We start from the raw sequence: 17,564 nt of genomic DNA on the forward strand, positions 1-17,564 counted from the left end.
AATAGCTAATATATTCCTTGTTCTCTAGTTTGCTTATAATAGCTCCCTTTATGTTTAGAGGGGTGTATGGGGTGTTCAGGGAGGGGTAGTATCTCTGGTATGGAGAGCTTGTCATGCCCTCTTAGGGCAGCTCTCCAGCCTCTGGCCCCCACCTGACACCCAGCTCTCACTTGTGGCTCCTAGTAGCTGCTAGCATGTGGCAGCGGCCATACCCTGGGCAACGGCTTCGACAGGCCAGCTAAACCTTGTGAGGGTAGCCATCGGGTCGTCGACCCCTGGTGAACCAGGGCTTTGCTCACCCAGGATGTGAAGACTGCTTTGGCTGAACAGACGGAAGAAACCAACAAGAAGGTTCAACGGCTGAAATGGCGATGCAGCAAAGCACTGTGGAGTGCTTAGGGCATGTTGGAACACAAAAGACAACATGGCCATCCAATGCAGCTGAGGAAGTCTCCAGGTGTAATGACTTTTTGTGCCACTGGACCCAGGCTTCCAATGCCGAGAGAGTGGGACTGTCTCTGTGCATTGACTTTTCCACTTAAATCTCATTCATGCACAAGTATATTTGTGCACACTCATCTACACCACAGATGAAAGCGCACAAAGACAATTGTCATCCTCAGTTACCGAGAGACTACTACTACTACTATTACTATTATGCTTAGCTCATTTATTCATTTTAATCTTATTTTATTAAATTTTATCTTAGTGTAAGATATTGATCTAAATTTAGTTTCTATCTGATTAGTTTCTAGTTTTCCAAATAATTGTTACCAAATAGTGAATTCTTATTCTGAAAATTTGGATCTTTATTTTTGTCATATACAAGGTGACTATAATCATTTACAACTGTTTGTTGCTTAATGTCTTTCTGTTCCATTGATCTGCTTCGCCATTTCTTAGCTAATACCAGATTGTTTTGATAATTGTTGCATTATAATAGTTCAAAATCTGGTACTGCTACTCTTTCCTTAACATTTTTTCCATTAATTTCTTTGATATTTTTGACCTTTTGTTTTTCCAAATGATTTTTGTCATTTTTTTCTAGTTCAAAAAGAAAATTGGTAATTTCATTGGAATGACATTAAATGAATAGATTAGTTTAGGTAGGATTGTCATTTTCATTATATTGGTTCTGCACATTCATGAATAATTATTGGTTCTCCAATTATTTAAATGTGATTTATTTGTATAAAAGGATTTTTGTAATTATGTTTGTATAGTTCCTGGGTTTATTTTGGCAGATATACTCCTAGGTATTTTATTCTATCTATGGTTATTTTAAATGGGTTAATGGTTATTTTAAATCTTACTATCTCCTTACAGGACATTCTTGTTGACATATAGAAAATGCTGACCATTTATGGGGTTTATTTTATATCCTGCTACTTTGCTAAAATTATTCATAGTTTCAACTAATTTTTACTTTAATCTCTAGGTTTTTATATGAGTTATATATACATATATATGTAATCAGCATATTATTATCTGCAAAAAGAGATAGAGATTACTTCTTTGCCTAATGTGATTCTTTCCATTTATTTTTCTTTAAATGACAAAGAACCTTATATTTGATTTTGGAGATAAAAGGTAGCCAGTGGAGTTTATTAAGTAATAAAATGATGTGGTTAGACCTGTGTTTAAGAAAAATCCCTTTGTCAGTGGAATGTAGGAGCTTTGGAATGGGGTGAAATTTGAAGAGAAGAGACCAATCAGAAGGCTATTGCAGGGAGCAACTAGGTGGCTCAGTGGATGGAGAGCCAGGTCTAGAGAAAGAAGGTCCTGGGTTCAAATCTGAACTCAGACACTTTCTACCTGTGTGATCTTGGGAAAATCATTTAGCCCCCATTGCTTAGCCCTAATCATTTTTCTGTGTTAGACCCAAACTAAGGGGGGGGAAGGGTTTTTGAAAAAATAAAATAAAATATATTTTTAAAAGACTATTACAATATTCCAGGTGAAAGTTAATGGGGGTAAAGCTGTGGCTATACAAGTGGAAAAAGGAGGGCACATCCAAGAGATTACATGCTCATTGTGTGGCAGGCACTGTGTTAACAGCTGAGACAAAAAATAAAAATAAAAGTTACTGTGACTCATACTTCATTGAGAAGCCTTGTATTCAGAAAAAGGAAGATGCTATCCCCTTTTCATTCTACCCTGATCACTAGGATGTATGGAATATTCAGAGAAGACTAATACCTCTGGTGTGAGAGCCTGAGTCCTTGTTAGGGCTGCTTATCCACCTTTTGGTGTCTACCTGCCACAACTGTCACCTATAACTGTAGGATGCTGCTGCATATATAGCAGCCACGCCCTATGAAACATTCTCAGCAGATGGGCTAATTCTGGTTGAGCATAAATGACAAGCTTCAAATCCTCCAGTGAGTCGGGGAAGTGTCCACTCCAGGCATGTGCTTAACTAGGTATATCTATCCTAGTCATTCCATAACCCCCAATCAAATAGGCAGATGAGAACAATTTTTCCAATGGCCTTGAAGGTAGCCGAAGTAGGTGCTGTGGAGTGCTTAGAACTTGGTCAGACATCAAAGCTGCCATGGTTATTTATTCGCTGTATCCTGGGCCTTCTCAAGTCATCCTGAGTTTTGTCTTGCCACTGGACTTGGATGACTCTGGAAATGAGAATGAGGCTGATGACTTTGTATAACTCTGCCTCACTTAAATCCAATTCACAAACAAGTCAAATCATAACCTCATGTCATTGGTCCTTTGAAAATGAAGGGAAAAAACAGCAATTAATACATATGTGTGTAATTTTTTAAAAGATTGATATCTTATTTTAATTATATCAAGATATTTAGCCACTCATTAGACTAGATGGCATGCTGAGGTCATTTCCAACATTAAGACTCTATTCACCCTCACTGATGTTTAATAAACTATTAAAAAATTTTCCACTCTTAAAACATTCATCATATCAGTTATTTCAACTCTCCTTCAAGTTCATTCCCCACTCCCTCATCAATTGATCTCACTTCCTACTTCTCTGAAAAAATTGAAATTTTTTGTTGTGAAATCCTTCTTCTGATCCATACCTTTGAACTCTCTGCATCTTTGCTACATTCTCCTTTTTCACCATTCCCTAAGAAGAAACAATCCTAATGGGTTTTATCTTATGGTATATTAATTTAAAAAATATTTGGTAATTATATTTTAATATAATTAATTTTCTTTATGATCCTATGTATTTCTTTATTTCATGACTTTAAAAATATAGGCTTCACCAATGCAACATGATACAAGAAAAGTTAAGAGCTCCCATTGTATTCCAAAATTCTTTTTATGCTTTGACCCCATCCTTTCCTGTTTCATTCCAGTCTTGCTCATCAACCATCATCTCTCTCATCTTCAATAATTGGTTCTTCTCTTCTTCATGCAAGTATGGTCAAGCCTTCTTAATCTTTAAAAACCTTTATTTGACCCTTTTATTCTTTCTATCATATTTCTGTACAATGAGAATTATGAATCCTCAGAAATAGTTGCATTTCTCAAATTCAGACTACACATTTCCATTGGGCTAGAACCAATTACCATATTTTACATAAGTAATTCAAATAGTCCAAATTCTAATCATTGTCACTATTTCATAGGATTCATACATGCCATAATTTCTAACATGGGCTTTATACTTTTACAAATGTAATCTCTGTCCCAAAGTCCATTGGTTTGGTACTTTCTCCATATTGTGGAGATGAATGCCTTGCCCTTATTAAGAAGACAGGACAGAAAGAGTTGTCAAGAGGCAAGAGTATTTCAGTTCTCAGTCAGTCCCTTACCTTTGGGGATTCATCATTCAGGTACTCCAGGCTTCCAACTTTGAAAGAGAAAATGGAAAAGGCCAACCCCACTTCAGTTAGCTAAGTGGAAAGATTCTGAGAAGACATGAGAATGGATGGTCTCCATCATGTCCTTATTCCTAGCTTGCTTCTTCACTCTGTATTTTCTGGTATATATCTTCTTTGGATACCTGCTCTGATTTCTGTTTGGCCATGATTTGGATAAATGGATTTATTTGCTATATGTGCTCATTACCAAACTGGTATCAAGAAGGTAAAGTATATGTACATTGGAGCAATATATATCTATATTTAGAGGTCCTTTTGGCCCCCCAAATGACAAAGCAATCTAAAGTTAGCTCAAAAAAATTTAAGTTAGCTCAAATATAGTTATATCCCCTACACAAAATCGAAGGGAGCAGATATATATATACATATATATGTATATATATATAGTTCTGGCCTGATACTATCTCTCTTTGAAGATAACAGAGTAGTGGCCTGTGACCCCCAAACTCCAGAGTGGAAGTCTGTGGCTTCCTCTCCTAGCAGGAATGAAAGTCTTTCTTGAGAAGGTCAGAGGAAGATGTTAGAGGTGTCTATTCTGCCTCCCTTTGGGCTACCCAATCTCTACAATATTCCCCTCACCACACATGGGGACTCTTTTTCTCAGGTTTCTGACCCCACTCCTCAACTGAAATTACTCTCTTCAAGATTACCAGCAACTAAAGTGGAAAGCACACTGTTAGAATCATAGGACTGAATTTGAGTCCCAGATATACCCCTCAATTCTTGTGTGACTTTGGCAACCCATTTGAAATCCCCAAACCTCGGTTTCCTCTTCTATAAGATAAGGCCTTTGGACTAGATGATGCCTAAGTTCCCTTCCAGTAAAAAAAAAAAAATCTATAATCCTATAACCTAACCACTAAATAAGATTGCCTTTTCTCAGCACTCATTCTTCCCAACATTGCTATAGCTTTAAATCCTGTCCACCATCTCCTTTCCTTGGCTTTATTTATTCTTTTTTCCCCTGGTTATCCTCCTATTATCTTCATGTATAATGGCTCCTACTTAGCCTCCTTTGTGGGATCATCATCCATCCCATAGGGATACATGTACCCTATGGCTTTGTTCTGGACACTTTTCTCTTCTCCATATATTCTCTCCCTTGGTGGCCTCATTTGCTCTCAGGTTATTATTCTTAATGGCTACATCAATGTCTCTCATTATTATTATGCATAGTGATAAAAATTTCTCTGTGAACAATTATATTCAAGACTCTATCTGTAAAGAGTTTATGCTTAAAACATATTATCACAAATAAATAACAAATTATCACAAATGCCATAATAATTCCAAACAAGTCAACAAATGTGCATCAAAATCCTACTATGTGCCTAGATGGATACTGTGGTCTATGCAGTATACCAAAGAAGTATATATTAATAATATTGACAACAACAATAATAATGATAACTGACATTTATGTAACACTTTATGATTTACAAACTTCTTTATATACATTATCATTTGATCTTCACAGCAACCTTGTGAGATAGGTACTCTATGTATGTATTACTATCCCTAATTTTACAGATGAAGAAATTGAGGCTCAAGGAAGTTAAATGACTTACTTGTGGTCAAATAGCCAGTGTCAGGAAGGCAGAGGATTTAAATCCAAGTCTTCCTAAATCCAAATCCAGGCTCTTGCTACTACATCATTTCTTGTCATAAAAAGGATTATAATAGAGTTGGGCAGAGGAAAAAAATATATAAATCAGTGATGGCAAACCTTTTAGAGATGGAATACCAGGCCCCACCCTCATCTACCCCAGACCATGTGCCATGCCCTTCCCCCAATGAGTGTCAGGCATGCCCTGTCCCACTTTACCCCACACAGGGTAAGCTCCCATTGGGTTGCTAGGTGGAGGTGTAGTAAAGTGAGGAATGTCCTCAACAAGTGTAGAAAGGGGAAGGGAAGTGGACCAAGTACTCTGCTCTCCTCCAGCTCTGTCACCTGTGAGCCGCTCACCTTATCTCCATGCAATCCCATTGAACTTCTGGGAGGAGGAGCTGGTGATACGCAAAAATGTCATCAGGCAAGGTGGAGAGGGGGAGGGGGATAGCTCCACCTGAATCCCTCTACCTTCTAGTAACAAACTCTGGGCAAGGAGTTTGGGGGGGGGGCAGCCACATTCCCAAAAGAGAGCATTCTATGTACCATCTTTGGCATCACTGACACAGGTGGAATAAATGAAAAGCAATGCAGCAGAACTATAGCTAAATGCTAAGTGTGTTTTGCAGATAATAAATGGATAGATATCAGTCTGGCCTTCAGTTTTCCAAGGTGGCTCCCTGAAAGAAGTGAGACTTGAAATGGGTCTAGCAGATTGGATAGGATTTTGATAGGCTGAGGAAGAGGGAAAGTAGGGACCAGAGAACAAATGTGCAGAACCAAAGAGAATGCAGTACTCAGGAGATCCTGCGGGTAGCAGAAGTGAGTGTGTCTTGGTCAATAGTAGAAATAAGTGCTACTGCTGCTCTGTCTCCTCCCTTATTCTTTGCCATCAGCCTCTCCCTCCCATTCTCTCTTCTGTTTTTGATCTATAACAGAAACCTTATTTCTAGAGTGTTCTTGTCAGTATTTAACAACCACTTCTCACAAAAGAATAAATGTCCACAGGTCATTTAATCTGCCTTATTAGCACACTCTTCATCACTTAAGTCTAGGCAATTAACAAAACAAGAAATCAAATCTTGATTTATAGTTTGCTGATTTCTAAGGTGAAAATGTTCACACTGAAAAGTTAACAATGAACTCTCTTGAAGCAGTGTGAGTAGCTTCAATAAATTCCCTTTTGCTCCTTGTATTAGGAGGATATGGCATATGACTTACCTTCTTGTTAACATGGGCTTCCCAAAGACTAATGAAGTCCATGGGCTCCTCATAACCTCCAATATGGAAATAAGGGTTGTAATAAAACTTGGAATATTCTGGCTCTATTTCATAGCTAGTAAGTGTCTGAGTCCAGATCTGAACTCAGGAAAATAAGTCTTTCTGATCTGTGGTCTTATACTCTATTCACTGGGCCACCTAGCTGTCCCAATTATAGCCTTTATTTCTTTTTTTAATTTTGATTTCTTTCTCATTTATTCTTAGTTTGAATTCTACTATGAAAACGTTTTGAAATGTTTAAAAAAGAGTAAACAAGCTCCGGAAAACAAATAATACTTTAATTAAAATATTATACATATTGTTTACATTTTCATGGAAAATAGTGAGTTTAAAAACACTCCAACAGTGTTCACTTTCAGAAACATTATGTGCCCTCCCCAATCGCCAACTAATCTCTGCCTTGTTGCTAAATAGATGTTTATCTTATGTCCCACAGACATGGGACATCCTGAAAATGGGCCTGGTAGGACGTCTAGAATGAGCTTTTTCCTTGTACTGTATTGAGTCAGGATTTGCTCAGCTACCACTAGCTTTAACTTAAGTTGGAAGTCAATTAAAGTAGTGAGGAATCAGTGTTCAATGCCCTGAATTCTATCATGCCAAGGGAACTTTGCCTTTCTATGGGAATCCAGAAAACTACTACTATTTCATCTGGATTCAGAGTTAGTGGTAAAATGACTTTCTTCCCTTCCTAGTTCATTAGTGTCCTGAGCCATGGACCAACAGCTTTCTCAGTTAGTCAGTAGGAGGCAAGACCCTGTCACATAGTGTTTGAATGTAACTGATCAGCAGATACTCTAGCACTTTCCCTGCCTGGCACATAATGCTACAGACTATATAAAGGATACATATTGGTACAATACAACTGATACAACTGAGGAAATCCCTGGCTTAAATAGAGCCATTTGACTGCAATATTTTTTTTTAAATCTTCATGTAACAAAACATTTGTAAAGAAAAAAAAAAAGACAACATAATACCTAATCTTGAAAAGATAATTTTGTTCAGATACATGCTTAGCATATTTAAAATACAAGGTGGAACAGGAGTCCTCTCCCTCCCTCCTTCATACATTTCCTTCATCTAAATCCACCAACCTGTATCATCAGATTTTTTTTTTTGCTTTGCTCCTTGACAGATCTTTTTTATTCATATTGCCTTTGAGATGTCAGAAAAATGTCTTTTATGACATCCTGCTTTTGGGATTTTAATTCTCCAAATACTTATCTATACTCAACTATATTTTAATTAGAGGTTTGTTTTTTATCTTCCCACATTCAAATCAATCCTCTACCCTCCCTCCATTTTTAAAAAGCAGGTTACAATGAAAGTGAAGATCTCAGTGTCTCTTGCAATTGTCTCTTTTTGTACCACCATTATCTCAGTGGATAGTAATAAAGTAGGGCTGAAATTGCTTCTCATGTTCAGGTTCTGTTGGAGGCATTTTCACATAGACTCCTGTAGTCAGAAGACTCCTTTTCTTTAGCTATTAAAAGAGAAAGAGAGGAAACAAATTGCTATTGTACTACACAGAAATTTCTTTGGAGTAGTTAGAATATTTGAACAAGTCTTAAAACAAGGATCTCTTTGTGATTTTAATACTGAGACTGTTAGAAAAGGAACCCTCCACCCTCTCTGTAAAATGAGAAGCATCTTCTCCATCTGTAAGATGGGAGGGGAGGGGATGTGGTAAGGAAATTTAAAGAGGTCAGAAAAAAAAAGAGACACTAAATTCTTTGGTTCTCATCTCAGTTCAATGACCATCGGCTGATATGTGTCTGCAACAGTGTCTAATGCAGGGATCCCCAAACCTTTTACACAGGGGGCCAGCTCACTGTCCCTCAGATTGTTGGAGGGCCGGACAATAAAAAACAAAACAAAGCTACGAACAAATCTGTATACTGCTGTTTGGGATAGCGGAGGCTGCAGCGCTGGCTGTGATGGATCTGTGATACCTTGCACAGGCCCATCACCGCCACCACTATACCAAGCAGCAGTATACATAGTGCAGAATCCCCTCCCCCAGATCGCCACTCACTATGCTGACATCTTCCATTGTGCAGCCACATAATCCTTTGTGTGGCACCTTGTTCTCCTTCAGTTACTCTCAAAACAAGGTGCCATGCAAAGGATTATGTCACTGGAAGCTGCCACAAATGGTATTCCAGCTCCTCTCACTGACCACCAATGAAAGAGGTGCCCCTTCCTGAAGTGCAGTGGAGGCCGAATAAATGGCCTTGGTGCCACATGTGGCCTGTGGGCTGTAGTTTGGGGACCCCTGGTCTAATGGGTTAGGGTCTATTGAATTAGAAGAGCAATCAAATATTTTTAGTTCTCACAATTAATCTTGGTCACCCCCAAGTTACTTTTCTTTTATTTCCATCACCTTAAGTTTATTCCACTGTTGTGTGTATGATAGTAGAATATGACAAGAAAAGTAGGTAAAATCCAATAATATATTTATCAACAAGACTTTATTAAGCATTTACTATATGATGGGCATTGTGTTAAGTTGTAGGGATACAGAGAAAGAGGGAATATAGCTATTGCCCTTAAGGAATTTTTATCCTAATGGGGGAGATAATGTACATAAATTAGTACCTATCAGACAAATATAAAATAATTGGAAAATAACCTTACAAGGGATTACTAACAGTTGAGGAAATGAGAGGGGGAGGAAAGATCTCCTAAAGGATATGTTACTTAAGTTGAGTCTTAAAGAAAGTCATTAGATGATTGTCAAAAATTAGATGGAGGAAAGACTAAAAGAGAGTGAGTGCTTGTAATTTTTTTTTTTTGTATCATGGACCCTTTAAGTAGTTGAGAAAGTCTATTGGTCCTTCAACAGAATTTTTTTCAAATACCAAAAGGAAATATTGAACTTAAGATAAACAGTAAAATTAAAAATATATGGTTTTTCTAATCCAAGTTCATATACATACACTAGATAGAGAGAGAGACAGAGGCAGAGACACGCAGAAAGAGAAAGAGAGACATCAAGACAGAGACACACGCACAGAGATATCTACAGAGGTTTATAGATTCCAGATAAAGAACCCTTGGAACAGTTTATTTCATTTCATTCCTAATTAGACAGTCAGTATTACAAACAAGTGACGGGCCTCACAAAACCTCAGGAAGGTCACCAAGACCTATTTTCAAAATGAAAAGATGCCTTCTCCCTACATAAACCCATCTTTGCCACCAACTATAATAAGTTTTTGAATGTGAGAGTGTTAGACCATCGAAAGGCTGGGAGCATATGGTTGATGGGGGAGGGGGGAGATATATAATTGGGCCATTAATGGAGGACAAGGGAGGGAGGCACAAAAATGTGGAAGGATGGTCACCTATCACAATGCTTTGGCAGCTAGGTGGTGCAATGGAAAGAGTACTAGGCCCAAACAAAAAGATCCGAGTTTAAATCTAGCCTCAGACCATTCTAGTAGTATGACTGTGGGCAAACCACTTAAACTCTGTTTCCTCAATTACAAAAATGGATAATAACATTGTTGTGCGGAGCAAAAGAAAACATAATTATAAATTATTTCACACAATGCCTGGTCCAGAGTATGCACTAGGTAAATGCTTTTCCCCATTCTTCATTCCTTTTCTCTGTCTCCCCTTTGCCTAAAGCCAGCCTGATATTCATGGACTAGTTCTTTGAGTGCATTATAAATGAAAGTGAGAAGCAAAGCAGCCAGGTGGCCTTACTCCAACTGTTAGTCAAAATGAAACACTCCTGAAGCACACAAACATTGCTGTGTTGAACACATTGATCTAGATTATGAGTCATCCCTAAACCCTCCAGTAGCTGCTTCTCGCTGTCTTGATTCTCTACCATTGTCTTTCCCCTTCCTCTTTGACTCCTCAACCTCAAAGACCTTAAATGCAATGCTGAGCATTGGCAGATCAGGCCTTTACACTGATGGAGATCTGACAAAAAGAGAAGGCCAGTATGGGAAGGGAGCAAGGTAATACTCACCATTTTATTCAAGGAAACAGCTGTGATGAGGAGGCTGTAAAAAAATAGTCCAGAGCTGACTATAGCCAATATCCAGAGTGAGACATCAGAGTCTGGACAAGGTTCAGGATCTGAAACAGAAGAGAGGAAACAAAATCTCTATGTGACTGGCATGGTGAAAAGATCACTGGATTTGACGTCAGAAGACCTGGGTTCTAATCTCTTCTTTTTCTTTAACTTGATATGGCAAATCACTTCACTTTTCATCCACAGAATGAGAAGATCAGAGAAGATTAGCTCTAAGTTCCCTTCCAAAGCTCCAAGATGATAGTCATTATGACTTAGGAACCTTCTTTTTATATGGATTGAGGACTCCCTATATGTACCACGCCAGCTATTTTCAAGAGTGGCTACTAAAAAAGTGAGATCTAGGATGAGAAAGTTTTAAGAATGTGAACAAAAAGAGAGACTTCTTGGATTGTGTCCCTATCATTGGAAAATATATGGAGAATCTGGAAGTTTGAGATAACTTCCCAACTACATCATACCTGAAACATAAGGCTCACCACCATCCCAGGTGTTTTATTTAGAGACTAGATTTTTTGAACCCCACTTTAGCCCCAATTATACTTGTAGTCATGATCTTAACTTTTGAGCCCACTGGAAATATGATTACCTTTGCAAATAAACAAGCAAGAAACCTGAATCATTTCCCCAAACTGAACAATAAATAACCTAATATCCAATAAGAATAAAATTATTTTTTTTGCTTTTAGGTATTAGGCAAAATAAGGTAATTTATAACCTGAATATAATTTCATTACTATTATGATCCTTATTACTAAAGGTGAAATGGCTTTGCTCACCAATGACATATATCTGTGTTCCATTGCCTAACCCCACATAGTAGGGGGGAGGATACATGAGTTCTACTTTGCAGAAGTACAGTCCGGTGTCCAAGGCCTTCAATCCTGTGAGAGTGAGCATCACTTTATCCCCACTGACATTTCCTGTGCACTCAAGCATGTCATCCATGAACACTGGTTGATTCTGTACCAGATATGTTGAGGCACAGACTTCAACCAACTCATCGTCCATCTGTCGGAGCAGACTAACTCGGATCTCTTTGGTTTTGGCTGTCAACTCATATTCACATACAAAGCTGGCGACTCCTCTGCTGTTGGCCAGGATCACTGCTGGTTGAGTCACATGTATGCCTACATTAAAGAAATTTTTAAGACAAGATTTCATTAATTAGTACCTAGTTAAGGTAGATTCAAGGCAAAATTTTGAAGTGAAGTTGGTCTTCAGACCTTCTGTTACAATCTAGATATGTCATATAATTCTCCTAGTCCATCCTATACTTTTGTCTCTAGGATCATACTGTCAGCTGCTTTTTACCAAAGTGATTAATTACTATCTGGTAATAGGCATTTGCCCAGTAGCTGAATTATTGGAGACATATTATGAGATTCTGAAGGCTTGGATTGTCAATCCTAATTCCAAAGCCATGATTAGGAATTCTTTTTTACCTGGGAGAGTTGAGTAGGAGAGGAAAGATGGTATCAGAGAAGACTATTGCCCAAGGAGAAGGGGCTATATGGTCCTCATTCCTTTGTGGAGACTTGATGAAGGCATCCTCATGGAAAAAGGACCAAAGTCATGGTCCAGGGAAATTTTCACCTCATGATATGCTTTGTACACACATACACTTCTCCATTTCCACTGAATTCAATGCTTTCTCTGCCTTTATTGTCCTGCACTCCCTTCCTACCTCTTAGAATCCATGCTTTCCTTCAAAGCTCAAGTCAAGAACCACCTTTGGCATAGGGTCTTTCCTTATCCTCTTGTGTGAGTGATCATCATGGCAAGGAAATGTGTCCTCCTAGGGAAGAAGTATACTAACTTTCCATGTATATCTTGAGATATAATCACATTTTCCCATGCTAGTTACTACCCTCTATAGCTCTAATGCAAGATATTGTGGCTATGCTCAGCTTGTTTTATTTCATATAGCCTCAGTTTCTTTCATTGAAGAATAGAAAGAATAATTATTGTATTTCTTACTTCACAGAGTTGTGAAAGAAAGATATTAGAAACTTCAAAGTGTTAAATAGAAGCAAATTATTTTGGTCTCTAATTGCACTTTACTAGAACTCTTAGAGCCTATAATGCCTTCAAGGAACCAGAGAATAAATCTCCATTAGTGGAATTTCATATACTTTAATGTGCAACTAGGAAGATATTTGGAGATAACTTGAATTATCCCATAATTTAATTCAATTCATTGAACATTTATTGCAGTGTACCATGTATAAATTACTGAGCTTGACCTTCAGGGACTATAAAGATGAATGGAAAAGATACCTGCCCTCAGATTTTACACTCTTATATAGAATATAGGGCATGTACCCTGTTAATAAACAGGATTCAAGTACAAAGAGAAGAATTACATACAAAGTGCTACTGGAGCCTAGATTATGTCTGATTGAGAGGTGTGAAATCAAGATTCTGGGTCAAATAGATCCTAAAATGACTCTCATGTTATGTTGCTACAAGTTGGCATTATTGCAAAGAATAATGGGTAGCTAGCTATTTCTCTCCTGAAGGACCATGGGAATAGGTTTTCCAATGTAAAGTTTTGCTTTTGTCTGGACAATGAAAGTACCTGACTACTTTACTATAACCAGTAATTCATTAATATTTTATCTTTTTCTCAGATCACCCCAAACCACCAGGCCTCCCACAGCTGTTAAATGTCAGTGATACCACTTTGCATATCTCCATTATCTTGTCTATTTTAGGTCATTCCATTAATCTGGCCTAAGACTTTTATTTCTTTTTTCCCCTCAAAAAGTAAAATACTATTGCCTCAAAGAATTGGAAATTTAGGGGATACCCATCAATTGGGAATAACTGAACAAGTTGTGGGATGTGGTTGTTATGGAATACTATTGTACTCTAAGAAATGACGAGCAGGATGCTTTCAGAAAAAACCTGGGAAGATTTACATGATGTGATGAAAAGTGAAGTTAACAGAGTGAGGAAAACATTGTACAGAGTAACAGCAATAATGTAAAGATAGTCAAATCTGAAAGACTTAGCTTCCTTGATCAAGACAATGACTCAAGGCAATTCCAAAAGACCCAGAATGAAAAATGCTATCCTTCTCTAGAGAGAGAAATGATGAACTCTGAATGCAAATTGAAGAATACATCTTTTGCTTTCCTTATCTTTATTGTTTTCTCTTGTTTGTCTTCTTTTGAAACATAGCTGATGTGGAAATATAAAAAAATTAAAATATTTAACATTTTTAAAAAATTGTTGCCTCATGCAGTTGAATGAGAAGTTTCTCTGTAATATTCCAGTTTCTGCTAAATAGTTTTTTCCCTTGTGGCTTTAAGTAATAAACTTTTGCCTTACTTAAACTAGAAGTTGCTATCTTCTGGGTTAGATTGATAACAAAAGACTTCCTAGGAAAGGATTGCATTTTCAGCTGAAAGGTTGAACATAATTTCAACAAATAGAAATCAAAACCTCTCCCAAAAATCTATGACATAGTGAATCTGGAGAATAGTAAATAGTCAAACAAAGAGTTTATAAATGTGAGTTATAAATGAATTAATGTTGGAAAAGGCCAAATCATTGAGATTTTTGAAAGTTAAAAAAAGGAGTTTTAATTCACTCATTTCACAACATTTATTAAGCACTGCTGTGTTAGCCCTGTTGGAAACAGAAAATGTAGATAAGATATACCCTCTGAATGGAGGGTCTTTCCATCTAGTAGTAAGTGATAAGGCACAGATCATTATACTCTACATTAAATGATAGTTTGATTGAAGAGTTGCAAAACAAAGGGGTATGTATAATCTGACAAAAAGATCACTATTGACTCAGATGTGGAAAGGGAAGGGCAGAATCTGGTGGTCTTATGGAGAAGTGGCATTTAAACTTAACTTTAAACAACAAGGTAGGAAAATGAATGCATTCCAGGTATGGGGAATTGCAAGGATACATGATATGTTAGAGGGAAAAAAATGTAGAACGGTTTGACTGAAGCATAGAGTCCTTAGAGTTTTGAATGCCTGGTAGAAGGTTACTCAGTAGACAATAGGGAAAAAAACGTTTGTTTTTTAGCAGAGAAGTAGCATGGTCCTAAATATGCCCCCTTCAATTTTTTTCCTAATTGGAAAGCCTATTAGAAGAGTATTACCATAATCCAAGATGGTAGTAAATAAAAGGGGAGCTTTCCCCCCTTAGGAGTGGAACAATTTGAACATAGGATTATAGATGTATTGCTGGAAGAGACCTTGGAAATTATCTATTCTGAACTTTTCATTTTAACGTAAAGAAATTAAGGTCCAGAGAGGTTAAGTGACATATCTTTGATAACAGAATGGAAGGGTTGGATGCAAGACATATTGCAGAGATGGAACTGAAAGGACTTGTGCTTCATTGGATATGAGAAATTGAGACAATACAAAGATTTGACTTACATTAACATAACCCCTTAAAGGCTTTTAATTAACTCTCCCTTTAACAGTCCTGTGTAGGGAACATTGATCATATTATAATCCTCACTTTATTGAAAAGGGAGTTGAGGCTCAGGGGGCCTAAACAATTAGTCTATGGTCACAACACTAATATGTCCAATCTGGCATTCAGATCATTATAATCTCCTCACCATGTTCAGCTCTTTCCACTATATCACATTTTCTCTCACTACAAAATATTGCCTCTCGGACAATCCCAAAGTTACAAACACAAGAGAGTTAGTAAATATAGAGAAACCTTTGTGAAGTAGGCAGAGAGTTGGCCTTGGAGTTAGGAAGATCTGGGTTCAAATCCTACATCTGACCCTTACTAATTATATGGCACTGAGCAAGTCACTGTCACTGGATCTCAATTTCCTCTTCTATAAAATGAGGGGACAGGATTCAGCAAACTCTAGGGTGCCTCCCTGATTTATAGTTATGACTTTAGATAGATCTAATTGTCAGAAGGAAAATTTTGAGTGAAGAAATAATAAGCATCATTATTAAGTTTGAGGCAGAATAACTAGTCCGTTGGAATCTTGAACCATATCTCAGAAGGTAGTTTAGTGCTAGAGATAGAGGAATGAGACTCATGAGCGACTTTGGCCAGGCCATGCTACAAACCACCACCCCACTACCACCTCCAAGACATTATGGTCATACATCAGTAAAGATCCTGAGGTCCTCAGGAAGCGTAAGAATTAACTCTTAAATTTAATAATTAATTTCTAGTTAAATCTAGGTGGGAAGTGACAAGGAGCAAGGTTGTGAAAATGAATATGATATGGCATCTATCATTTGGAGATAAAAGCACTCATGAGGAGGAGATTCATTGTTTCTCTGACCTGGAGCCACTCTCATATTGAGCTGACTGTTGTGATCAGAACCTGAGCTGAACTCTAATTTGAGCAACAGAGAGGCACTGAGAGTCTATCTACTCTTATGTTTAATCTTGCATCAAGTATCTTTGCCCTGTGTTTGAAAATGTGTCCTCCTGAGCTAAGTAATCCTTCCTACCCCACTTTTGAAAATATGTACCCCTTGCTCGTATTAGCTCAGTCATTTCCATCACCTCAATACTTTAAGTTAGGACAGCTTCATGCCATCCTCCACTTTATTTCCTTTATGGGTTTTTTTTTAATTTTATGTATAATATGTGTCTTCTATCACAACATGAGCAATATGGAAATATGCATTACATGAAAGCACTGATATTACCTCTATCAAATTATTTGCCATCTCAAGGAAGGGGAAAATGAAGAAAGGGAGAAAATCTGAATCCTAAAATGTCATAAGACAATTGCCAAAAATTGTTTCTACATGTAACTAAAAAAAGAAAGAAAGAAAGAAAAATTGGGCCAGCTTCTTAAGCAACTTATTATGAGTCATCTTCATAAAACCAGTTATGAATGCCAAGGGAATCAATGAAATTACCAACAGAAAGAGTGTACAGGAAAAAAGAGAAGATGGTAGAGTATGGACACTTGGAAAATACCCACATTAAGAGTTATGAAAGAAGATGGGGAACCAGAAAAATGAACAAAACAGAGAAGTAAGAGAAAGGATAAACAAGAAAATGTGTATCTCCAGAGCCAAAATGGGAAACCACCCTAGTAGGGGAATTAGTCAACTATATCCAAACAGCAGAAGGGTCGCTTAGGATAAGTCAAGAAGACATCACTGAATTTAGTTGTTAGGCTGTTCTGGTGGTCTTTGGGAGAGCGGTTTCTATATGGTAATAGGGATTGAAAGAGGCTGCAAGAGGTTAAAGGGACTGTAAGATAATGAATAAGTAGAACCAGTGGGTATAGACTATTTTTTACAAGAAGTTTAGGAGTGAATGGTGAAGGGAGAGAGAGGATGTGGTAATTGGATGAACCAGAATAGCTAAGGGAAAGCACTTTTAGGATTAAAGAAGGCTAGAATTGGACTTTATCATGGAGGCTATTTGGACACTGATGTTTTGGGGTCATAGAAGAAACATGACCGTGTCCACTCAATACTGTAACAATAACTAAACAATGACGCTCCACTCCACCCACTGGATTTGCCTGGAAGGGCTTCCTTATCACAGCAAGGGAAGCTGTTATATGAAGGAAGTCACACAGTAAAGGGCACCAGGTCGTTTCCTCTGAAGGCTGAGGAAACCTTACTGCCAGGTTTTGTGGGCTTCCCCAATTGCTTGATCTATGGACTAAGCCATTACTAATGCTACTTCTACCACCATTAATACTCTGCACAACACAAATGCTTCCCTTTTTTGTCCTTCCACGCCACAATTCTCCTTTCCCCCCGCAATTTGTACAAAACAG

General features: G+C 37.6%; 1 protein-coding gene across 6 annotated transcripts in view; it reads right to left on the reverse strand.

The window, feature by feature from the left end:
- Positions 1–7,010: 7,010 nt before the first annotated feature.
- CTLA4 (cytotoxic T-lymphocyte associated protein 4) overlaps positions 7,011–17,564 on the reverse strand; it is a 107,467-nt gene continuing 96,913 nt past the window's right edge. For all 6 annotated transcript variants that reach the window (XM_056808452.1, XM_016425163.2, XM_056808454.1 and 3 more), the window contains 3 exons: positions 11,584–11,934; positions 10,739–10,848; positions 7,011–8,239 (listed from right to left, as the gene is read on the reverse strand). In XM_056808452.1, the coding sequence (XP_056664430.1) occupies positions 8,135–8,239; positions 10,739–10,848; positions 11,584–11,934 (566 nt within the window). In that variant the 3' untranslated portion in view covers positions 7,011–8,134. The remainder of the gene's footprint in view (positions 8,240–10,738; positions 10,849–11,583; positions 11,935–17,564) is intronic.

The sequence above is a fragment of the Monodelphis domestica genome, chromosome 8, assembly GCF_027887165.1.
Source record: "Monodelphis domestica isolate mMonDom1 chromosome 8, mMonDom1.pri, whole genome shotgun sequence".
Lineage (NCBI taxonomy): Eukaryota > Metazoa > Chordata > Mammalia > Didelphimorphia > Didelphidae > Monodelphis > Monodelphis domestica.